Here is a 26,279-nt window from a genome sequence, read left to right as displayed (position 1 = left end):
TTTAAGTTCATGAGAATATTTAATAAACTCATTTATTCATTCATTCACTAAACATTTATTACATTTCTACCCTCTGTCATTCAGTATGAGAGGCACAGGATATTAAAAGATGTGTAAGAAGATAGAGGCATAGCTCTCAAGGAGCTAGTATTGGTGAAAAGTTTTTCCTTAAATTGAGCTGCTATTCCTTTCCATTAAAAATTAAATCTTATTTTGTTCTTGTGACTACACTTCTGTTTTTCTCTTAAAATTGCCTCCATTCTCCTGTGTCAGGTTATTCTAATTCTGTGTAATATCTTTTTATTATAAAACTTTTAACATATATTTACAATTAATTTTAAAATAAGTTATTCATTCTTTCATTCCTGTTTTATTTTTATTCATTCATTTATTGAGCAAATATTTCTTGATCCTTACTTTTTGCCAGTTTGTATTCTGAGCATTCACCGAACTAGGTAGTTATGTTCTCATGAGGGAAGAGAAAATAAGTACTCCTATAGAAATAAAACAAAAGTAACTGAAAATTGGGAAGGAAATACATAGGATAATGGAATAGACTGTGAGTAAAGGGATAATTTCTTTATTGTCTTCTGGATTTTTTCCCCCTAACTCTGTCATTGAGTTTGGTTATTTCTACTTTTGAAGTAATCATTCGCATGCCTTCTCTCCATCCCAGGAGGGGACAAATTGAAATGGTAGCAATGGGTGATATTGGCATGATGCTCATTTCCCTTGCAGAGGACAGGCCTTGACAGATCTCAGAAATCTGCCTGCATGTTTTATTTTCTCCCAAACGCTGGGGCATTTAATGAGCTTTATGTTATATTATAGCTGTGCCTACAGAAAGTCATTAACAATTAATCAAAAAATGAAAAATTCACCTTTAAATATCTGGTCATTTCATCCACTTTGTCAGTTGCTTTCCCAAGATTTAAACCTTGGACATTTATGACCCTAAGAGTGCATAGATTTTAAAGGTTTCCCAAAATGGTCCCTGAGATTTGAGCTAGCTGAGTATGAGTGGGGTTGCAGCACGCCTGTGGTTGAGGACTGTTGAAATTAGCAGGGAAGAGTCAGAATTAGGATTCTAACTTGAAGCACCAACCTTAAAGCACTGAGTATATTCTCTTGTTACAGAGCTTAGGCAAATATGACCATCTGTGGTGGGACTCAAGTACACAAACTCCTAACAAATCACTGAAATTTAACAGGTAGGAACGTAGCGTACTCCTGAAGAAACTAACAGTGGTTTCTGTTTTTAAAGGTTGCCTACAAGCAGAAACACGATGCTGCCAAAGGATTCTCAGATTATGCCCATATGAAGGAGCCACCTGACATCAGACATGCCATGGAGGTCAATAAACACCAGAGTAACGTAAGGACACCATCTCCCATGATTTTCTGGGAAATCACGGTTACCCACATCAGGGCTAGTGGATATGTCGTTGCAATTTACATATTACAACTCTCCTGTTCAAAAAGGACTTTAGAATTTTTTGTCTTTAAATCTCTCAGTGTTCAGTCATAAATCCATCTGAGTTATTCTATCAAAGGGCATTAAAACCTCATAGAGTATCTTCAAAGTGTCAGGTCCTTGCAGTTATTAGAAGTTCTCCTTGGGACCAGTTGGGTTGCTGGCATTTCCTAGAGTACCCTTAACTTGATGGTAAGTCCTTCATAGTTTCCAGTCTAGAATTGTAGAAAAATTGGGAGAAAGGGCGCCAGAAATCACTGGCCTGGGGAAGAGTCACTCACAAAGGCTAGTGGGATTTTACCCCACTGCTGCCTCTTTTGGAACGCATATGGAGAGCCAATGGTCAAGCTCTCTTCAAGAAGAATAATTTCTTCCTGAAATTTCAGTGGAAGCTCATTTGTCTCCCCATTAGGAGTTCTTTGCTCTCAAAGAGGCATGTGGGAACTGTTCATTAGGTTCTTTTAGGGCTAAGATCAGTTCAGATAAAGGTGTCTGCCTTAGTTGGGTCAAGAAACTCCCTTTCTTTGGAAAGTACCTGATACAGCTTTGTCCTCTCCCGTGGACCCTGTCCCACCACTTAGCTCCCTTACGGAATGGTGCTTTGCTAATGCTGTGTCCCCTGTGCCTCAGCTGGGCAGTATCTCTTTCCAGGATGGCAACAGTTATCTGGTATTAATTTCAATAGATCAATGCTTAAGTAAAAAACAGAGTGAGGTTTTTACATTTTAACCCCAATGTGTAAACATATGCCAGGACCAAGACAATTTCCCAAGATGGTTTAGCCCTGATGAGAGACGAGAAAGCTGCACGTTTGTAATTACCAGCAAGGCCATTGGAAGGGGATGCTTCGTAAGAACGGTTCACTTATAGAATGTCAGTTGTAACCAGAAAAACTACCACTTAGCTAGCACCGCTGAGCAGCAGGAACTCTGCCAAGACTCCCATTGTTTCCAACTCTCACCAAATCCCTGTACTGAGTCCCCTTCTGTAGGCGAAGAAAATGAGACGAAAGAGTCGAACTCCCAAGTCCACCCTTTCTGTTAGGCCCCCTGCCTGCCTCTTAAAAGGCATTGGTTATTGGTCAAGATTGTGAATGAAAATTTTCAAATGTGGGACAAAATAGTTTATCATCAGGATTTAGATTACTAGATGCAAGGCGCTGCGGGGATGAAGGCGTCGGGGTGGTCCGGGAGGGGCTGGAGCACCTCACACGGACCCTAGGGAGGCCGCTTCCAACTCTATAATTCAATGACATTCAAATACGGAAGTTCCTTATCATAGAACTGGGGTTATTATTTTAACTCTGCCTTTTCTTTTAAAAGGTCTTTGATTGTGGGATTGAGGGAATAGAGTATAAAGGCCTTTTCTCTTCCATACAATACTGTGTACTTATGGGAGAAGGATGTATTTACTTACACTCCTCTGCCTACTCGCTCGACCTTCACATGCAAAGTTTGTACATATAATAGGATTTAGAAAGTGTTTAAGACTATTTACTCAGATTTAAAGTGCGAATGATAATTGTATTCTACCTGTGAAGTAGTTGATATTCCTCTAGAGTCAAGGCACTTAGAATAATACATTTGTTGTCCCTACAATATGAAATTTCAACAGAGGTCTCAAAAGCCTCAGGAAAGCAAGCACCTTTCCTGGTTTGTAGGTGAGGCTAGTACATCTCCAGAAAAGATGAAACTCTGTCTCCCGCAAAACTCCACTCCAGTGAAACCCATTTGCAGAGAATCTACTAGTAGAATTACCCTTTGGTAACGTGGGATGTCCCTTTACATGCTGCCTATAAATGACGTGATTTAATTTAAAAGAAAATGTGTTGTCACACATACATCTGATTTGCCTAGAAACAATGCATCTTCGCTTACCTTTTTATTTTATGTTCCCACCAAGGGCAAGTCAGCTTTCTGATATTTGTTAGAGAACCAAGAAACTGGGCCAACGGCAGTTTAAACCTTTTACGTTCTGCCTTCTTTCAGCTCAGAATTTTCTAAGAACATTTTTCAATGGGCCAAAGGGCACGGAGCATGATTTTTCTTTCAGAACCGTTCTCTCCCTCAGCCTTTAGAGGCGTGAATAGGCAGGAGAGGATGAGGAGAGGACTTCTGTGAGGGCCAACTGACTTCTCACCTCTGTGTAACTGAGAGTTTCAAGAGGAAGACCGTCCTGGGGCACGTGTCTCTTCTGTTCCCCTTCCCCACCAATTCAGTGAGCACAGAATGGGGGCAGAGATCATATACCCAATTACCCTCCACTGTAGCGTATAGTAGAAAAGGAATTTGGAGTCAGACCACATGTTGCCTGGATGATCTTGGACAAGTGCCCTAATATCTCCAAATCTTAGTGTTCCCGTCTGTAAAGTGGGGCAATGATATCTACCTCACTGGGTTCTCTCAAGTATTAAATGAGATGGTATATAAAAGGGCTTTGCAGAAGGGCAGCTCTGTAAAATATGAGTCCTCTTTGGTCCCCTTCCAATCTTAAAGGGTGATTTGAGAGGTTAGGATGATTTCATAGTCAATTTGAAATAATTAACAGGCCTTAGATTGAATAAAGGGCCAACTCCATATGAAATTTATATTAAGAAGCACTTAGGTCAGAAGGGCATGTTCAAAATGATCCCGAACCCATATAACTACCTATTTTGTTGATATTATAATCAAGAAATGATTAAAAACAGCCAATCTAAATCCTTTTGTATCTTAAGGGATGTACCCCTGCCAAATTCTTCTAATGTAATTAGAGAAACTGGAGATAATCTATCCTGTTATTTTCCCCTAAAGATGGGCTCAAAATGAGAACCCCAGTAAAACATTATTAGTTCTCATCTGTCTTATCAGAGACACGAAACCCAATAGTTCTGAAGGAAGTCAAACAAATTTTGAACTGCCATCTTAAGTTTTGTAAGTGATGTGGTCTGTGTAGACTTGTGATGAAATGAGAGTGGTAAACTCTTCCAAACACTGTATTGGTAATCAATTCAGTGTGCATTAGAAGGAAGTATTCAGCAGGGGAAACAAGAGATTTAATGTTCTTTTCAAGAATGATATATGTATTTTCTTAGTCGTAATAAAAACTTATCAGGAGATAACATTTCTTTTCCATCAGAAAGTGAAAAAGCTTAGAGATGAATCAGTAAAGTGGTACTGGAGAGGCAGTCATGGTTCTGTGTGGTTCCCCGATGTTACTTATAATACCAGCACTTTGGGAGTTAGTATTAAAATAGATACATTAGTGCTTTGCTTGTCTCTGAGACAGAAGAGTTGGTAATGCTCATTCTGCCTTCTTTACAAGATTTTGGTGGTGGTAAAATTAACTCATGAATAAAAAAAACTATGAACTCTAAAATGCTTTTTATAAACAATGACAACAATAATAATGAGAAAGATGCAGTTCTGTATTTTACTTCATCTTTTAGGAGATTGAAAACTTTTCTGCCTTCTGATGAGTATCAGATCTTACATTTACCTGTATATAAAAGGCATATATTCTCTCATAAAAATAATACTTACTATTTATTTATTTATTAAAGACTTTTATTTTATTCGTGAGGGAGAGAGAGAGGTAAACAGAGGGAGAAGCAGGCTCCCCACTAAGCAGGAACTTGATGCCAGGACCCTGGGATCGTGACCTGAGCAGAAGGAAGATGCTTAACCGTCTGAGCCACCCAGGCATCCCAATAGTTAACAATTTAATACTTTACTCATCTTTTACATACAGGATGCCCAGACAGAAATAAGCCTGAGATAGAATTTCCAGTCCACGTGCCTTTGTGAGATACCTGGGGCCTCTCTAATGTGAGAGTTTAGGATACAAGTGTTTCTTGGGAATGACTGCACGAGTGCTGCAAGATTATAACTAAATACAGGCCATGCTCCTCCCTTCTGTTCCGCAAACTTAACATGTATATCCTTTCTAGTCTCTTCTCACCAAGAATCACATCAGCCTTCGTCAGAGTAGCAAAGGCTGAGCCAGCTGGGGTTGATGTTTTTAAGTCTGCTCACCAGCCCTAATTCCCCCAGGGTTGTCTGTCTGTGGCTGCCATCCTGGCTGTCCCCTCACCTCTCAACCTTGGTCCTTAGCTAAGGACCTAAGTCTGAATCTCTCATTGACCAAGCCCAACTCAGAACAATACAGGGAAGGGGATTGCGGATAACTGTTCCAGTCCTGGGAGGGAATGTTGAGGAAGCCCGGTTGGACACAGACAGTGCAGCGAACAAAGGTGGGGTGATGATTTAATGCTTTCATACATGTAAAGTGCTCAGAACAATGCCTGGTATGTTGGACCTTCTGCACAGGTGTAAAAAAAAAAAACGCAAAAGATGTTAAACGCAAGTAATGAATCAGTGAACAGTATGTCAAAAACTAATGATATGCTGTATGTTGGCTAACTGAACATAATAAAAAAAATCTGTAGATTATAGGAAACAAGCTGAGATTAAAAGATGATAAAATGATGACAGTACAAACTGAGGGAAAAGTGAACGTCATGAGACAAGGAAGAAATTCAAAAACAAATTTGATAGAATTAATATCTTTATTGGAAGCAATGAAGAACAGATTGGACATGGCAGAAAAACCAAAGATGGAGACTGTGAGAATTGGGAGTTTCTAGGTTTAGCAACAGAACTCCATCTCAGGTTAGCTAAGTACAACATGAGAATTTATTGGTTTACATAATTGGAAATTCAAGCTACCTTTAGAGGTAACTGGATCCAGAGGCTCACTGTCAGTGGGACTCTTTCTCTCTCCCCATTGCCTGGCTTTGCTTTCAGACAGACTGTCTAGGTGGTCTCAGGATGACTGCTGGTGTTTCCAAAATTAAATTATCCTTAGAGCCGCTGATCCCAGAGGGAAGGACAGCAGCTCTTTCTCCCCCAACCCGAGATCAATCGGTGACTCTGGCCCTCCCTGGGTGATGTGTCTGCCCCCTTACTGATCACAGTTTCTGAAAGAATGAGATGTCTGATTGGAGAGCTTGTCATGTGGCCACGCCTGTCACTAAGAGGGTAGGGTGCCGTGGACAGCCCCACCAAATCACCGAGGGAGGGAGGGGCAGTTTCCAAATAAAAAAACCCCAGGACACAAAAATTACACATGTCCATTACAAAGGCATAACTTAGGGAAATGACCCAGATAAATGGAAAAAGGAGAGGAAAGAAATTTAGTGTGGGGGGAAAAAAAAAGAGGAGGAAGAGGTCAAGCATGTATGGTAATCGTTTCAGGTGTTCCTGAATAAGAAACCACAATCAGTCTTTACAGATAAGATTGTATATTGTTATGTCATTAAAAAGAAAAAAGTAGTTTATCTTGAATATAAGATCAAGGTATAAGGAAATGATCATCTTATGATAATTACTTTATGGCCTCGTGTGGGGCCTCTAGAAGGGAATGATGAGACTTCATTGAAGGTATAACACAAGGTTTAAAGAAGTGGGGAAATACACCTTCTTCTCTTGGGAGCAGACTGAAATAGTATTGAGAGATTTTTCCCTAAGTCGTTTTGTAGGTTGAGTTGTAATGCTCACTAAATTTCCATTTGTTTCTGTTGTGGAACTGACTGGCGTTACTCTAATGTTCATTAATGAGAATACATAGTTAAGAATTAAGAAAAATTTTGAAATAGAAGAGTAGTAGACAGACCGTGATGTAAGGAATATAGTCATACGTTTAAGAAATGCCTGAGTGAGGCAGTGAATGTCAAATCCTTAATATGCTAGTCGGTCCTTAGTAAATGGTCGAAAGTGGCGATGATTATTGGCGTCATTATTTCTTCTCTTCCCCCTCCTCCTCTCTTCTCTCTTTTATGTCCTCCCTCCTCCCATCTCCCTTCTCGTGCTTTTTCCTTCCATCCTCTAAGGATGCAGTAGGGAACAAGACGTTAAGTAAAGTAAGGTAAAATCCATCATTGACCCTCAAGCTGAAAATCATCAGCCCCAGATGGATGCAAGCTTGAGGGTCAATGATGAGTCTCTTTTTCTCTTCTTATTCAGCAGTATTGTACAGAACCCCATCTTGTCAAGAGAAGACAGCCCGAAGGATGGACGCCAGTCCCTTGTGCCAATACAGTTAGCCCTTAGGGGTTGAATTTGTTCAGGAAATAGAAAAAATATATATGTATTCTTTGACCTTCCCCTGCCACATCTCTCTTCTGCCACGTGCCATTTTTATTCTTCCTGGGTTCTGACAGACTGCAGAACGAAGCAAAGACATATTGCAGACGTGAGAGAAATGTCAGGCGAGCTCCCCTCAGACCCAGGTTAGGAGGAGGAAGATGAGCAGTCCGCCAGGCAGCCACGTTGCCGCACCGCCCACTTCACACCTCCTTGCAGATGGTGAAGACCAGGAGCCCACGGCCCTGTGCCTCTCCACCCACAGCCCCGTTCCGGTGGGACGTCCCCGCGCGGTGGTATTCTGGAAGATCTGGCTCGTGACGGGGCTCCCGGGCCGTTCTCCTGTGCGGCTCTGTGGTGTCCGCTTGTTTGAATTTGCAGCTCTTGTCAATCTTAATATTTGTTTTGAGTCACATATGCCGGCCTCTAATTTGCAATTTACATGGATGATGGGGCCCTATTCAGAGTCCTGCTCCTGCCGCCTTTGTGCCTCTCACCTCTCTTCATGCAGTCATTAGGCGGAGCAGCATATAATTACATAACCCAGACGAAGCAGAGATTTCTGGAAGGTTGCAGCCCTTTTCAAAAAGTAAGGGTTTCCATTTTTATCCTCATTCTTTTCTAAACAAAAAGACATTACCCCCCTGTGGTTTCCGTATGAATGCAGTAACTTAGGAACAGTTAGTCTTGTAGGTGGGTAGTAATTTTGGTTTGTTTTCACCTGAGAGTCCGTTTTTTGTTTACACAGCTTGTGTTTAACTGGGTGCAGGCAGGGGTGGGGGAGTTGGGGGATGGGGGGGTGGTTGGCCCTCGTTGGTGCACAAGCCGGTGGTTATTTGAAGCCAATGAAATTGGCTTAATTTTAAATCCTTAAAGATTTAAAAAATTCACCCAACAGTATAACTCAGTTTTCAGCCTATTTTCCTGTTTCTTTTGCTACCCGGGTGCACAAAACTTAGCTGAATTATTTGTTAAGGTGAAGCCTATGAAAACAGAAATGCTGAAGAAAACAGATGTTCTTGCTGAAATTATGTTAATTCTGTTGAAGTTGTGTTCACTTTTTAGACAGATTCATGATTATAAACATTGTTTAAAAAACAGTCATGGTGGTGAGACAAATGCAAGGCCTTACAAGAGTAAATAGAAATATATATAAATATTTCACTGAAATAAAGTAATAGATAAAAATACATTATATGTTTATTAAAATAAAAAAATTTAAAAAAGTAATAGAATGCATAGGGAGCCTTTCATTTCTTGTACCTGATATTTTTGAAAGGAGTAAGAAAGTACATTTTTTTTTTTTTTAACTCTGCAAGACTGATAGGAAAATAACCAGATACATTGATATTATCTAGAACACACACTGGCTCATATTGATCAACAGGAGAACTCATTAAAATGCAGATTCTTCCACCCCATTTGCTGAAATTCTGCTACATAAGGTTAGGGATGGACCTCAGGAATCTAATTTTTGAATAAGTACCTTAGATGATGCTACTGTAGAAAATTTGCAGGCAACATTAGAAATACTTGTTTCATACAAATATAATTAATAGTGCATTTTGTGTAGATGTTGTTTTACGTTTCTATGTTCTACCTTTCTATGCCTTGAAAAAATGAAGGGGGGTCCTAAAAATAACCATTGCTACTCCCTTTGCCTTAGAACTTTTTTTTTTTTTAAGATTTTATTTATTTATTTGACAGACAGAGATCACAAGTAGGCAGAGAGAGACGGAGAAGCAGGCTCCCTGCCAAGCAAAGAGCCTGATGCGGAACTTGATCCCAGGACCCTGGGATCATGACCTGAGCTGAAGGCAGAGGCTTTAACCCACTAAGCCACCTAGGCACCCGCCTTAGAACTTTAATAGAACTAATGTAATGGACAAATTGACCAGCCCCTGGTGATAATTATCTATTTTCTGGCGGAAAATAGATGAATACTCCTTCAGCTCATGACTGAGCTCAGGAAGCAGAGAAATGGACAGACTGGTGAGGTGTTGACTGTGGGACGTTATACTAGTTCTCATCTGGTTTCTCCTCCTGTTTGTCAGTTGAGTTAATCTAAATAACCACCATCGTTTTAAGTACGCTTGGTTAAATGTACATGTATTTTTTCTCTTGAAATGTCTATTTTCCACACTTTGGTTTGATTGTATCTCGTGCATTCAGAGAATGAATGTTCCTTAATGTCATTGCTTTTATTTTCGGAGGCTCAAGTCATTGCGATGGTATTTGCTAGGTAATAAAAATATCAGTACTCATGACTAGACTTGCCAGACATGGGCATTTTAAGAGTCCAGTCAGAAAAAGAAAAAGAGAGCTGGAGAGAGCAGCTTCACGTACCCTCACCCCAGGAAGTGATTTTCTACACTCATGTGCTGGGCTTATCCTACATCCAGTGGGGGTTGAGACTATGTGATGGGCAAGTTACAGCCCTCACTGGGGATATTCTGTATGTGAATATGTACATACACATTTACATGTGATGACATGCTTTTCAGGTGATAATTCCCAAAGAATTCCGTAAGATTCTCTGAGACTGGTTTTGTGCTAAAGTCTCGGGCTCACAAATTTTAGATTGTATGACTCCAGTTCACATGTAATAATGCTAGTGAGACTTAGGTATGGTAGAAAAAAAATAACGCATCTATTCAAATAAATGTTGTGCATACAAAAAATTAAAAAAACAATTTATGGTTGCTGGGTTCTCTAAGATGATGATGGCAAGAATAATTGATGTGATGGACATTAAGATTGGTAGCCCTATAAAATGACTAATTTCTTCTTTTTTTTTTCTTTCAATCAAAATTGTCTCTTTGATCAGATTTCTTATAGAAAAGATGTGCAGGACGCCCACACGTATAGTGCGGATCTCAACAGACCAGACATCAAGATGGCAACACAGCTCTCCAAGCTCATAAGCAATGTAATCTCTCTTTCTTATCTTGAGCAGAAATGATTTCTTATTTTTTCAGAGACAACACGTGACTTTGGTGGTTGACTGGTTAATTTAATTAGTGAAATTAATCAATCTGAATTAAGGACACCTCAAGTTTTTTATCTGAATTATCCCTTTGACTGTGTAAGTTATTCAGGCATATGCAGAAACTGCTCAAATTTGCCTTGACTTTGGCTAATGCTGTCATACTTTTAGAGAAGTAAGTGCTCTTTGGGCGTAAGGTAACATTCAGATGCCTCAATCTGAGAGTCAGTTTTGTTAATCATCTGGTCTCTCACCTTACCCTGTCCTAACGAACTTCACTTGGCTGTGTTCCCATTGTGTTACTGTTAATTGTGCAGATTCTTTTTTGTCACCATTTACCCTTGTACATTTTCTATACATTTTGGCTGTTTTCTTGTTATATCTTCTCCAAGATATCCTTATTGGTTAATACCATTTTAATTAAACATATGTTGCATCCTGGTTAAAAATGATGACTTCACACAAACCAAACATTTGAATCACAGAGACTGTACTCACTTCAAAATCAATAACTATTTACAAGATTTAACTTGATGCTAACCAAACGGGGCTAGATCAGTTCCTAAGATGAAAGGAGTCGTACAGGCTATTTGTATGCAGAAGGCAGGGTCTCAATTATCGAGAAATTTCTTTTAATTTTTTTTTCAGTGTTTATGCATCAGCACAATGATGATGGCAGGATATGTAGACTCAAATTTAGTAATTATTTTACTACAAAAAAGGTTGAATTTATTTACATAACCACACTAAGGCAATTTCTGTTCTACCAGTCTGCATTTTAGTGTTTGGTGAATTGTAAGGAATGGCTTTTTATGGACTGAGGGTCTATTGTATTTTTTTCAGCTAATATTAATATAATTCTTCATTGGGAGGTAGAAATATTTAACATTCTCTTATTGATTCATTTTAGGCAGAGTACAAGAAAGGGCAAGGAGTAATGAATCAAGAGCCTGCTGTAATTGGAAGACCAGATTTCGAACATGCTGTGGAAGCTTCTAGACTTTCTAGTCAAGTAAGACTCTAGTGGTAATTCCACAATGATTTCATTCAGAGATTTTGTTTCTAGTGGCACAGGAAACTATTTCATTTTAGATAATATCTTTAATGGCAAGAATATGCAAAGATTATGTTTCTGAAACCATTTCAGATAGGATTGCAATAATTACAAGTTGCAGTAAGAGATAAAAGGAGTCCAGTTTTAAGCGTAAAACAGAGTTTTCTCCTGGCTCAAAGTCTAATCTTTTTCACTGAGGTTAGCCATGTTGTCACATTTCCTAGGATTTCTGGAATTCAGCAATCATGATATCAATTAGATTAGATTAGATCAATAATTAGATTGCTGTCTATCTGTACACATACACATACAGTTTTTAACTAGGTAGTAAAATATCGATTTTCATATGCTCTAGTTTAGTCACAAAATAAGAAAGAGGTGACGCAAATGAAGAAAACTTTGAAGTCTTATGGAAGAACATCAAACAAGATCTGAAAAAGTATAGACATGTCGTGTTTTGGCTGAATGTCTCGGTAGATAAAAATTGCAATTCTCCCCAAATTAATATACAAATGTCATGCAATTTCAATTACAAGCCAATAGATTTTTTAAAGTATATGGATAATTGATCTTAGAGTTTGAATGGAAAGGAAATGCCTGAGAAGAGCCTTTAGAAGTATGAAAATGAAGACCAGTGAAGGAAAACTTAAGTTATGGGTTACCATAACATAATATAAAACCACTGAAATTAAATCAATATGGGATTAGTACAGTAAGAGATAAAATGATCAGTGGGATAGAAGAGGGAATCCTGAAATAGAGTTCAATATGTATAAGAATTTAATATATGATGAAAGTGTTGGTTCAAGTCAGTGGGAAAAAAGTTATATTAGTTCATAAATGGTGCTGACATAACTGTCCATCCATCAGGGTAAAAATAAAATTGGACCTGAATCTTAACCTATATACAAAATGAATTCCAGATGGATTAGAGATGGGAATAGAAACAATAAAATAATTTTAAAATCTTAAAAGAAAACCCAGGAGAATATATATTACCACATAGGAGTGACAGATTTGGTCTTAAAAAGACTGGAGATCTAGAAGCCATAAAAGGATAGTTACGCATACCTGACCATAGAATTTAAACTCTTTCAATGGAAAACGATAATATTTGCCAAGTTAATAATAATAGAATCAAAAGCAACTTTTATACAGTTATGGTGTTTTCAACTTTGAAAGTATACTTTCCTCAAGTTGCAAAAGTTGGATGACATTTCAAAATGGAGAGGTGTAAACGAAGAAAACTATAAAATCGGACTGAAGAACGTGAAATGATATCTGAACCAATGAGAAAACCAACTGTGCTATAGCTTGGGAGTATCATAGAAATGTTAATTCTTCCAAAATTAATTTTAAAATTTCATGCAAGGGCCCCCTGGCCGGCTCAGTCAGTAGGCCATGCAATTCTTGATCTAGGGGTCATGAGTTTGAGACCCACGTTGGGGGTAGAGTTTACTTAAAAAAATAAATAAATTTTAAAAATTTTTTTCTAAAAAAAAAAAAAAATCCCATGCAATTCCAGCTAGAATCCAAAGAAACTTTTTAAACATTTTGAATCAAATTAAATATTTGAATAAATTAAGTACATTGGATTATCTATGGAGAAGGAAGGGTCTGAGGAAAGCTTTTTAAAATGTAGAAAGAGGAGCCGCTGTATTCAAATATTTGGAAAAGCACTTGTAATGCAAATGATAAGAACATTTTCATATCTAGAATATACAAAAGTTCTTTAATAGTGAAAAGAAAAGGACTAAAAAGCCCTGTAGAAAAATAAGTAGAGGAGATGAATGAGCAGTTATAAAGGGCAACATAATAACAAAATAGTCAATAAACATTTGAAAGGATACTCAAACTTATTAGGAGAAAGAGAAATGCCAGTAAAGCATTTATACCTGTCACATCCGGTGAGTGTGGAGAAAAGGACATCAGTGAGGGTTGTGTAGTTGGAAGGGTTTGGTGTAACAGGTAGATTTGAGCTAAGATGGACTGGAAGGTCTGCTCAGGGGAAAGCCCCAAATAAAGGCTGGGAATGTGCAGGACAGAGAAGAGGAGTCTGAGAGACAGCAGAGGCTTCTCAGCAGGACAGAGGAGTCGTAAATATACAAGGAAATCCAGGAGGAATTGAGATGCTGTGATGACGGTAAATGGGTCAGTGTTGTATTCATTTGGACTGTGGGCCATATTTATGGAGCAGAATAGGAATAATGGGTTCTCTACAAGAAAAGGTAAAGAAGAAAAAGTGGTTTCAGTTGTAGTAATTGGGAGTATTGTAGAGTTAAATTCAGAAAAGGAGTCACCACTGCAACTTCTCACCATTTTAACTATAGTCTCTCAAGTACCCTCCACGTTCAGGTAGGAAATGGATTGTCCCAGGAAGTGTTGAGCAGAAAAGCATTGTAAAGAAGATACTACTTAAGGGAGGTTAGCATGGCAGCACCGTGCAGGAGACAAAGCCTCATGAGAGGCAGTGTCCCGGAGGCCAGCTGGGAGGCTACCATGTTTGTCCACAGCTGGGGTGCTCAGAAGCTGGGACAACTTGCTGGTCGTGGGGTGAAGATGAGCAAGGAGGGTCAATGAGAGACACCTGAATGTCAGTGTGCCTCATACCCATTGTTTTACGATGTAGAAGGCCCTTTTACTTACAAAACAACTACATGATTCAGGAGCCTGTGGATGTGCTGAGAGCCCGGGGATATGTGCTGGTCTGGGACCCGAGATGGGCAGGGGCTCCTGGGGCTCCGCTCATGCCAAAAAACACTTGTTGAAGAAGCAGGGCAGAGCAGCGTACATTTGGCAACTCTTCTCCAGCCTTTTTTGGGGAACGAAGACTTCCCATCGATCGCATAAGTGAAGCAGCAGATTCTGGAAAAACACTACGGTTTGGTCGAGGTGTTGGGAAAATGGGCTCCAGAGCAGGATTGCCTGAGCTAAACTCCTAGTTCTGCCTCTCGCTGGTTGAGTGAACTTGGACAATCTTTCCATCTGCAGCAGCCTCATCTGTAAAATGGGAACGACTGCAATACCTCCTTCTTAGGCTTGTTGTCAGGGTTAAGATGCTGTCCGGCTCATAGAAACGTGCTGTCACTTCACAAGAATACTTTAACTGCTGATATTCAGAATAACTTTCCACTCTGCATTTTTGCAGGAATTTACGCCCAGATTGAAGCAGGAATAGTCACATTGGCCTTTAGATACCAGTCTGCAATTCATTCCTTTATGATCTTATTTGAGAGTTCTTAGCAGAAAATTTTGGTATTTGAACTTTTCTTTTGATATTTCAAATTCAGTTACCAAAAATCCTACCCTTCGCTCCTATCTCGGTTTTTAGGGAGGTCTGAAAAAAAAAAAAAGAAAATCCAAATCCTTTAGCAACTGAATGATAAGATACCTAAGCAGGTTGTAATTTGCAAGTTACATTGTATCTATCATCTTTATTTTTTCCACAACATTTTTGCATTTTGAGTGTAAAAACTCATCAGAAGAAAGGAAAAGTGTTCAGATGAATATATAGGACTTCTGGAATGAACTTGATATGTTCCATTTGTATTTTCAGGTATATGAACTAGAGATAAGGGCGGAAATTATGGTTTATTATTTTCATTGGCAACTCTGAAGATCACATACATACTCTCTTGCTCCTAACCTAATGTCAGATTGTGAATACAGGAGCACTCAAAGGCAAAGAAACACCCGGAAGGGAAGTGACTTGGCAATGGCAATGAGCAGGGGACCTGGGGGCAGGGGTAGGAAGGAGAGAGCAGATGGTACCAGGAGCACTGTATGAGGGAGGGAGAAGTGAGGAGGCACTCGAGGTTTGTGGGGATAAGACCTGCCTGACGAAGAGCCGAGAATGAGAAAGCAAGGGGCAGAATTCTCCCAATTTACCAGGAAATTATGCTCTGTGGGATTGAACCCAGAAAAGGTAGCAGAAACACAAAACCCTTCCTGCTAACTTGTACAATAGCTTTGTCCCCCCAGTTGCCCCCCTCTAGTCTCCTTGTTTAAACTTAGAAGGCACATAACATTATGGTCAAGTAATTAAGAGAAAAAATCAGTAAAAAAATTAAAGTGAAATCTCATCTGCCAAGATAATGAGATTGGTGTATTTACAAGTATCTTAAATGTTAGTGAAGTAACTGTTGAAGCCATCATCTTAATTCTTCCAAGAGCAGTTAATTTGTTAATATATTCATATATCATCTTAATTTATTACTGGAAATTTATCTATGTGCTGAATGGAATTCTTTTAGTTTTATAACATCAAGGAAACTTTTGTATTTATAATAACTAGTGTTTGTTCTAAAATTGCATGTGATGTATTGGTAAGAATGGGTTTGAAACATAAAAAGTACATTTTAGATTGCCATTAAAATTTAATTATAAATATTGTCCTCAAATTGAATGGGAATGTTAATTGGTTTGGAGAATCTCCCATTTCCCTTCCTGGCAAGCACTCTCCCAACCAACCTCTTTACACCCAAGTATTGGCTTCAAGGTCGTGTACTTGAGTTGCCAATTGAAATTGTATTTCTCTCTCTCCTTTATTCTCAGTTCTTTTTCTTTATTATTCTTAACACAATCTATATTAGTCATATTTATATATGTGTTTATGTTTTTTTAAAGATTTTATCTATTTGAGGGAGAGAGAGCACGAATGTGGGAGAGGGGCAGTGAGAGAGGGAGAAGCAGATGGGAGCCTGATGTGGGGCTCGATCCCAGGACCCCAGGATCATGACCCGAGCCAAAGGCAGACACTTAACCAACTGAGCCACCCAGGTGACCCTATATGTGTATGTTTAAATATCTCCTTTATTACCACACAGCAGGCTTCCTGGGGACAGGGTTGACATGTGTTTAACTCATCATTATAGAATGGCACAGACTGGACCTCTGTAAATATACATAGACCAATTAATTAAACACATTTCTGTAGCTCATTCACGGTGCAAAATCAGTAAGGTGTTATTTTGTTGTGGAAATAAGGACAGTGATATGATTTTGTGTAAAATTCAGACTTGGAAATACTATTAATTTTATGGCAACTTCTACATAAAAATCTAGTTGTACTGTCTTCTTTGACAGCTTTTAGTTCAATTTCATCCAAAATTGGAGGTATAGGGATGTGGCATTGTGTTATTTGTTTACTTTTCATTTTCGCTGATAATTAAGGTATATTATCAAAGTTTCCATTTTCTTCCTAACAGTTATTTCTCTGGCTGTGATGAAAAGATGTCCTTTGGGGTCTGCTTTTTTCTGACTCTGTGAATCTGATCCATAGGTGGGGCTGCAAAGCCCAGTGCCCCTTGTGGCGAAGCTTTGAACTACAGGGTTTAGAAGTCAGGCTTCGGATCATTGGAACACTGCCTTGTCCAGAAACAGTTAAGAGGAATGAATTTAAGTGATATTATTGTAGTTTAACTCTTCCGTTGTTTTCTCCAAGTGTGGGCCTCTGAAAGCCTTACTAAATCTGTTAAAATTCCTTAAAAACTTTTAGGATTAGGATCCTCTATATCTTTCTTATAATATTTTTTGAAGATTTTGTTTATTTATTTGACAGAGAGAGACACAGCCAGAGAGGGAACACAAGCAGGGGGAGTGGGAGAGGGAGAAGCAGGCTTTCCAAAGAGCAGGGATCCTGACGTGGGGCTTGATCTCAGGACCCTGGGATCATGACCTGAGCCGAAGGTAGAAGCTTAACGACTGAGCCACCCAGGTGCCCCTACCTTTCTTATAATTTAAAAAAAAAAAAAAGTTGGTAAACACCAAGATCATTAGATTTGATGATATTTATAATGTAAATGAAATCAATCATGAGTATAAGTAAACTTATTTCCAAAGCGATCGACTTAAGCATAAGGGGTAACATTTATGTTAAAACCATAGCAAAATCACTGAACCCAACACCTATTTCTCCCTTTCTCAAATGGTCTTGAAACCAGTTGGTTAAGGGAAAGCATTGCTTCTGGAGATGTGAGTATGGGTAAAGAGATAGACACTCAGATGTGTGAAGTGTGGGTTGAAAATAGGATGTTGGGTCTGTATGTATAGTGAGTGAATGAACCAGTCAGACGGGAGCAAGGGACCTGTTGAAACAATTTGGTTCTTCTCTCACCTCATTTAATACGCAAACCTTACAGCAAGAGGTAAGAAACAGTTGGGTCAGAGTCTGCCAAGTGTGTTTTTTATGTAATGCAGTTATTTTACTCTGTGGTTAATTAATGGGAAACACTTGCATTTTTGTTCCTTAGGCATTTTCGAATTAGATCACACAGAGTACTCAAGCATAGAGAGAGATAAATTTCACAGCACTTTGCTTCTTACTACGTTTATTACAAGGATAGGAGTGACAGATATATTTTAAAGATTTTTATTTATTTATTTGACAGACGGAGATCACAAGTAGGCAGAGAAGCAGGCAGAGAGAGAGGAGGGAGCAGGCTCCCTGCTGAGCAGAGACCCCGATGAGGGGCTCGATCCCAGGACCCTGGGATCATGACCCGAAGCGAAGGCAGAGGCCTCAACCCACTGAGCCACCCAGGTGCCCTGACAGATATATTTTAAATAACTAATATGATACTATAGAAATAACCTGGAAAGACTAGACCGAATTTTAAAATTCAAGTTTTAGGGTGTCGAGCTCAATGCATAATAGTGGTAGAAATCTTCAAAAATAAAGTTCCCCAGAAAGGAGTCATGTGCTGGTTAAACGAGTAAGTCTGAGGGAGACAATTTGGTATTGAGACAGTTTGTAATCCATTTCTATATTTGAATCATGAATTAAGGGTGTGAATGAGAAAAAAGGGTGTGAATGGATTTCAAACCTCCGGGCAGACATAACCATGATTTTGCATGAAATATAATCACAAATTTTGGGAACATTTGCATTACTCTGTGCTTAATTAGTGATGTCACATGAGTACTTTTTTATAATTTGTTATAATTTAAAAATATCAGGCTTCTATTAAATACTTTCAGGAGAATATTGCATTGGAATGGCATTTAGTTCTGAATAGCTTATTTTATGTACCCAATTATTCCTAAGAAGTGTAATTTATGCCCCCAGTCCACCCTCATTAGGACCTAAGCTGACCAATGCTTGCTACATGTGAAGCATACCAAATTCCCATGCATATTTTGGAAGAATGTGAATTTGGGATTTTTATTATTCTTCCCCAAAACATCAGTTCTGTGACCTCTAGTATTCAGTAATGCCTACTTGATCATTTCTGATTGTATCACCTAAATGTGAGTTTGTTATCCTCAGGAACAATAAAACTGTGCCCACTATAGAGGTTAATACAGACATTGCCTCAGGAAATACCAACTGAATAGATAGAATACTAATAATTTTTGAAAGTAGAATCATATATTTAGATGATCCTTCAAAACAGGTATTTCCCCATTTTAGAAAGAATGATATTGAGGTATTGAAGTGGAAATTAAAACTTAAGAATGATTATTATAGATAAAAATATGGGGAAGGAATGAAAAAAACTAAAGTTCTCACCAAAATCTATTATAAGGCTATATCAAAATCTGAAGACATCATAGAGTTACCTGACCCTACTTTTCAGTGGAAGAATTGCCTCTCAATATTACGCTCCATGTGTTTGTTCAGATGAAACCATTACCGAAGCAGGTATTACACACTAGACACTGTGTGTGGGGCTGGGTTTTCAAGGGTGAACTCCCGGGACAGATGCAGCTCCTGCCTTCACTGAGCTTACAACCTAATGGGGAAGACCCACCGGCTCAGAGAGCTTTGCAGATAATGGTAGCAATGTGTACCTGGGGCAAGCGTGGGATGTTTCAAAGATCTATCAATGGTACATATTCTACTTTGGGAGGTCAGAGAAAGCTTTCAGGAAAACATTTCTCATGTTCATCGGAATAATTTCTGCACATCCTACAGGTGGTAGCTGAAGTGTAACTTCTTTACATTATAATTAGCAGAAATCTCGGCTAAAACTTCTGCCTAACAATACTAAACTTACCTTCTGCAGTAGAACAAATGCCGTTTCTAAATTCAAATATTTGAACACAGTTATCAGCTGATTCCTCAGTCTCTTCAATAGATCCCAGTAACTGACATAGAGTATGCATTACATAAATATTTCTTGAATGAGTGAATGCATGAATGCATGAGTGAATGAATGAACGAATGGATAAAAGTCTAGCTGGAACTATAAAGTGCAATGCAGATTCAATAGAATATTTTATTTTTTATTTTTAAATTTTTAAAACAAGATTTTATTTATTTATTTGACAGAGAGAGAGATCACAAGTAGGCAATAAGGCAGGCAGAGAGAGTGGGGGAAGCAGGCTACCTGCTGAGCAGAGATCCCGATGCGGCGCTCGATCCCAGGACCCTGAGACCATGACCTAAGCCCAAGGCAGATGCTTAACCCACTGAGCCACCCAGGTGCCCCCAATAGAATATTTTAAAATCTATTGTTTTTCATTTCTTTATACATTCTTTTTCTTCCTAATGGGATATAGTTCCAATCAATTTAACAGTGCCTGTGTGTGTGTGTGTGTGTGTGTGTGTGTGTGGACTTGGAGAATTAGAGGAGTATTAGAGTTCCGACACCTGTCTCAGGGTGTGACTCATTCTATGAGTCATGAGTCTTTGCCTATCATTTTCATCATCAATTTATATTTCTTTAATAAACATATAATAAGTGCGAAGTCTATTCAAAGCATTATGCCAGGCACTAGGAATGAAGAAAGGCATAAAGATCTATTCCTTGCTCACTGTCAAATGGGAGAGCAGACATACACAGATAACTAAAAATGTCCAAAATTAGAAAATAGTCCAATCTAGTCTTTCCAGGGAAAACTCGTCTTTAATAACAGGGTAGTATTACTATAAATTTATCTTTTAAAACATCAGGTGAAAAAAGCGCAGGCTTCTGCTTATATTGAACTATTTAAATCTAATCAAAATCCAACAATGTAGTGCTGGCTTGCATCAAGTTTTCCTTCAGTTATTCATGTTCTCCGAGGTCAGGCACTACGAGTATCTATTAGCTAAGTGGCAGAAACAGGTTATATCATCTGTCGCACAGGGAATCATTCCTACTGTCTGCACGCCATCACAGTTACACGAAGGGCAGAGGGCAACAGAGGGGGTGAAGCTTGGAAATTAACCCGACACGTTCTCACCTGCTAAGAAACCTGGCAAGTGTTCTTCCCAAGAGAAGGTACGTTTCTGAAAAGCAGTCGTCAGTCCGTAATGCGATGACTCCTTTTTCCTCTACTCATTACGTTGAGTTGTGTTGAGTGTGTTGAGGTCCTACCATGAGGTAGGAGGAGTTCCTTCCTGAGGTTAGGAGTGTGACCAAGATACCCTCTGTCAAGACTGGAGTCAGAAATCCTTCCAATAGCAAATCTGCTCAAGTCACAGAAATGCAAAGAAGGACTTCATACTGGCCTTTGGATGAAAACCAAGGTCCACGGCAGCTGCAAGGCTCTGTAGGACCTGATCATTCCAGCTCTCCAGCCTCTCCTGTAATCTCCCAACCTCTGCCACCCTTGTGTTCTTAAATTCCTTGACCATGCTGTGTGTACCTCTCTCTGGCTATCCACATGCTGTTCCCTCGGGCACATGCCATCAGGACGCCTCCTACTCAGCCCTTTCCTCCCTTCCACTCACTAAGCACACACTCTTCAAACTGTAACATAAATACCTCATTTCCCCTGACTTGAAGAGCCTCTGCAACAACATGGTCCATGGCCTCATTGCCCTCTGTGGCTACAGCCAGCTCACCCTTCCAGCGTCTGCTTAACTAGCGCCAGGCATGCCTGGACGTGATCAAGTTCATTTCTTATTGCATGTCCCCGGGGCCTCGCTCACAGATGGGGACTTAGTGGGCACAGGTGTATAAACACACATATGCATACATACATGCATATTTATGTGTGTGTGTCTAGTGGAATGTCTATATCTCTATATCTGTATCTATCTATCTAGTAGAAACCTTTTATCTTATTCAGAGCCATAGTCAGTTAAATGAAGAAATTAGTTGAAGGAGGAATTATAAAGACCGTGCACGTACCTTAATATTTCAGTTTAATACAACACACATAGGTGTACATTTATTCACCAATCTTTTGATACAGTGAAAAGTCTTTTTCTTTGTAAATGAAGCTGTGGTTTGGAGTTTTGTTTTTCTCGCAAACTATAATCACAATGCATTGGTCTGTGATTTGCATTTTGAAAGACACTTAGCTCAAAGACATACTGCCAATCTACCTGAGTTGCAGAACCTTTTACATTATTTACATCCTACTCCTGACTCTCCTGGTTGTCTTGACTACCCTTAATTTGAAAGCAGTTTATTTTTAGGGAATTGCTTTCATTAAATCTTTCATGGAAATAACATAGTTTTCATAGGGTAAATTTCTTTTTACAGTAAATTTGTCAGTGTTTGCGGTATTAAATTAAGTCATGTGATTATGATAAATATAGCTAGCATAAACGGGGGTAGGGACAAACTCAGTTGACTTTTGGCAAATTTATATTCCTAGCTAATGGGAGCAGAAGTGCTGGGAGTATCTTTAAACCACTTTAAGCGAGTGTGATCAAGTCAGACTTGCTGTTGGAAAGATTACTGACTCCAGTCTTGAGAGAGTCTATCTTGGTCACACTCCCAACCTCAGGAAGGAACTCATCCTACCTCACGGACTTCTGGAAAGCAATCATCAGTCCATACTGATGACTCCTTTTTTTGTCTACTCATTACACCAAGCCTTTGCTGAGCTCCTACCATGAGGTGGGATGAGTCATTGCATTGTGGATTAATGATTGCTCTTCGGAAACATACCTTCACTTGGGAGGAACAAATGCGGGGTTTCAGGGCAGGTGAGAATGTATTGGGTTAATTTCCAAGTTCTGCGCCATCCATGTTGTGTGCAGACATGGGTTAGGCTGATACAAAATAGGCTGATACAACCTATTTTTTTTGTCACTTAGCTAAGACCTAGCTAAGAAGTTTATGGTGGCCGAGGTTGGAGAATTTGAATAACTGAAGGAAAATGTGATGCCAGCCAGGATTGCTTAGCTGGATCGGTTAGTGGGTTAAATAGCTACCAGCTGCCGAGCTTGTTCAGGGCACCCAGGCCATCAGTTAAAATGTTGTGCTCAGTAAGTGGAGAGTGTTAGCGAATCTGGCTGAGTCAAGAGTGCCATTCAAGTAGAAGTCAGTTAAAAGAGCCTTCTCTCAAAAAAAAAAAAAAAAAAAAAAAAAAAAAAAAGAGCCTTCTCTCATTGTCAAGTAAATATTCTTTAGGCACTAAAAACCTAGAGAGACGAAATTAAAATAGGGTGTAGAGTGCGCTGGCAGAGGGATGTGGAGAGTGCAAAGGGAGTGGAATTGAGTATTTAGGGGAGGACCAGGTCAGGAAAACCTTGGCTTTGGTGCCAGCTACTGTGGAAAGTCGTGAATGAGATCTCAGTTTGTTTCACTGGTGATCCTGTTCCTGATTCCAAGACATAAAATATTTTATTTTTTACAAAAATCAGAATTTTTTTTCTTGTTTTATAGAGTCCTTCCCAAACTAATTAGAATAAAGGAGGTTTTGCTTGGGTTTGTAAGGCAATGTGAAGATCAGAAAGCTATTATTAGCAATTCGAACTGCAACAGAAAATATTTCCTGTAAGCCATGTTGGAATCTTTTCCAAATGTATTCCCCCCAAGATTTTCACTAGCTGCCTCCCTCCCACAGGTATCACACGCGTATCCTTGAGGAAGATATCACCCAAAATACATTCGATTAAAATAGATAATGGGAAGCATTCCCAAATTGCTTCTTAATAAAAATTACTTCCAGGCATGGGTGTAAGACATATGAATAAAGGTGCATTGTGTGAGAATGCTGTAAGAACATAAAATATGATGAGAATTGTAATACTGTAAAAATATTACAAGAGAACAAAACATTTCTGCTGTTGTGGTCTGTGCATTTCTTCCTGGAGACAGGCATCCAAGGGGGTATGAGATTCGAGTAACTAGTTTTTTAGTTTTTGTTTTCAGTAAAGAATTATATCTACATTTCAGATAGTTACCACAACCTACATTCGCGTATTTCTCTATCCTTAGAAAATTATATAGTCCTATAGGATAAGTGGGTAATCCTTTCTTGGATTGCCCTAAGATTACTTTAAAAAGGAGAAAAAATAATTCAGGGTGCATATTACAGATAGTTTGCTGCTGAATACAACTGTTGAGAGCTGAAGCAGAGGAATAAAAATTCACATTAAATAGACCCAGGACATTTCAGGAAATGTAATCCCTAAAAATGAATTTTTGAACAAATGGGAAATGATGAGAAAAAAAAAAACGTAGTCCAAACCATGTCCTGTATTTGGAATAATTCCCTCAAGAAAATTCATATTCAAATTCTGGGGCTCAGGTTCCATTTTCTAAATGTGATAGACTTTCATTCATTTGTGGTCTCAATTTCTAATTGATCATAGATTACAAGAGTGCAGAAATGGAAACTGACATTTAAAAATCCTGAGATTTTAGTGTATAATTCTTGTTAATAGGATTTGAGTTCATGCCTAATTGCATTTATGATCAATGTTCAAGTAGAGGTTGTTTTTGCATAAAAATTTTTTTTATGCCTAATTAAGCTTTACCGGGGGAAAAATACCAGGAATTTAAACTTTGCTACCATTCGTTTTTAAGGTAGCTTTTATCGGATCTAATTAAAAGTCAACTCTGTCATTCTGAAACCTTAAAGATAAATGTGCTATTTAATTTATCCTGTTTTTTTTTCTTTTATGGCAGATTAAATACAAAGAAAAATTTGATAATGAAATGAAGGATAAGAAACATCATTACAATCCTCTCGAAAGTGCTTCTTTTAGGCAAAGTCAGCTTGCCACCGCACTGGTGAGCGATGTAAGTTACTTTGTGATTCGGGAATTATGATTCAGAGAAAACTATTTTCAATATCTTTTGATTCTTGCATTTTCAGAACCCAAGTGTGTTGCAATTACTTATACTTAAGATCATGTAGTTTCCAAGTAATTTTAGTTGAAAACACTGAAGCATATTTTCCTGAAGCTTTTTTGAGAAAAATGTATTATTGTAAGTTGCTATTAATGGTTACTGATTGCTATTTAGTTAATAAGTAGGAATAGTATTGCTAATAAAAACTATTATATGTGATTAAGCATAGAAATAGATTAAAGAGTTTGGCAAAAAAAGGAGTGTGTAGTATCTTAAATTAGTGGTTGTGACAATAGTTAACTCATGTAATTATGCTCAGGAAATTGGGCTTCTGTAAAGTACAACCTAGTATACGGTAGTTTATAATAAAGAGATATTTAGAAATTGCCCTTTGTAATGGCTTATGGGTTCTTTCCCATCTCTTATGTAAATGCTCGGAAATAGTTCTTCCCAGATTTGATTTCATTCTGTTTTTTTAAAATAATTAAGTTTCAGTTTACAAGAAAAGATGCCTTAAATTTTTATGAGAATTAGGCGGAGTGTGAAAACGGAAACAGGGGGAAAATGGACCCCTTCGCTATAGTTGAAGGACATATGGAGTCCCTTTACACGTATTAAGATGAAGAATTGTTGAATTGTTGCTTTGTTAGATCACTTAAACCTTTCAACTCCTGCCAGGTGGTTGGGACTCAGCATCTCTTACTTTCACTAATGTTTAGTATGTGTTATTTGTGTGCCTTAACTTACTTGTGTTTGTTACCAAAAATTGAAATGGGTCTTTTGAGATCACTGGGAATATCAGAATGGCTTCCTTTTCTTTTGTTTTTATCCTATGTGTGTGTAAAAGTGTAAAGCAAATAGAGTTGGAATACACTTAAAGCAACCCAGAGCATGGAGCCTGGAAGCAGGAGGTTTAGAACCAGACAGCTTGGATTTGAATCCTGTTCTACCTCCTCTAATACTGTTCCTTCATCTTTCTGTGCCTCAGTTTACTTATCTGTAAAATGGAGATGCTTAAAATACCTCTCCACTAGGGTTGTTGTGGAGATTAAATATGTACTACATGTAAAGTGGTTAGAAAAGTGTTGGCACACAATAAGTGGTCAAATATTTTGTATTAATATTTTAATATTATGAGTACTAATTTTATTATATTTTCAAAACAGCTGGTAAAAACAAAAAGTTGGCAATAGGATAAAGAACACTGAAAGCCCTGAAATTGCTCCAAAATGTAATTAAAATACGATAGTAATTTCTAAAGAATGTAGTAGCTGGTCTTTGTGTTTCGAAGACAGAGTGCCTATTAAAATTACTTGATTCTGTGAACATCACTCTTTTAAAATATGTAAACAATGAAAGCAATTATCAAAATATGTGCAAGTCCCCGGAAGTTAACTTTTTTACTCATTCAGTAGTAAACGAGCACCACCTAGTGACTGCTTGTATATTTGCCTGTTAATTTACCACTGCCTGGTACTTTATGATGTATTAAAAATTAATGATGGCCATAAGGCAAAAGCACCTTTTTCTTCTCCTAGATGGTATTTTGTTCCATGTTATTTTCATAGGTGAAGTACAAGAAAGACATTCAAAGTATGCACGAGCCAGTCTCAGATCTCCCAAACCTGTTTTTAGAGCATGCTTTGAAAACCAGCAAAATGCTCAGCCGAGTAAGTCTGTT

At 38.5% G+C, this 26,279-nt stretch overlaps 1 protein-coding gene across 2 annotated transcripts in view; it reads left to right on the top strand.

The window, feature by feature from the left end:
- The window catches only part of NEBL (nebulette), a 352,919-nt gene that overhangs the window by 259,024 nt on the left and 67,616 nt on the right, over positions 1-26,279 (top strand). Inside the window, exons 5-9 of one of the 2 annotated variants that reach the window (XM_080810107.1) lie at positions 1,265-1,375; positions 10,424-10,525; positions 11,493-11,594; positions 24,434-24,547; positions 26,167-26,268. The exons of the other annotated variant lie outside the window; for it this stretch is intronic. Of the exons in view, the coding sequence (XP_080666233.1) occupies positions 1,265-1,375; positions 10,424-10,525; positions 11,493-11,594; positions 24,434-24,547; positions 26,167-26,268 (531 nt within the window). The remainder of the gene's footprint in view (positions 1-1,264; positions 1,376-10,423; positions 10,526-11,492; positions 11,595-24,433; positions 24,548-26,166; positions 26,269-26,279) is intronic. 2 annotated transcript variants of the gene reach the window in all.

Source organism: Martes martes (assembly GCF_963455335.1).
Source record: "Martes martes genome assembly, chromosome: 8".
NCBI classification, from domain to species: Eukaryota; Metazoa; Chordata; class Mammalia; order Carnivora; family Mustelidae; genus Martes; species Martes martes.
This window is presented reverse-complemented; position numbering and strand designations above follow the sequence as displayed.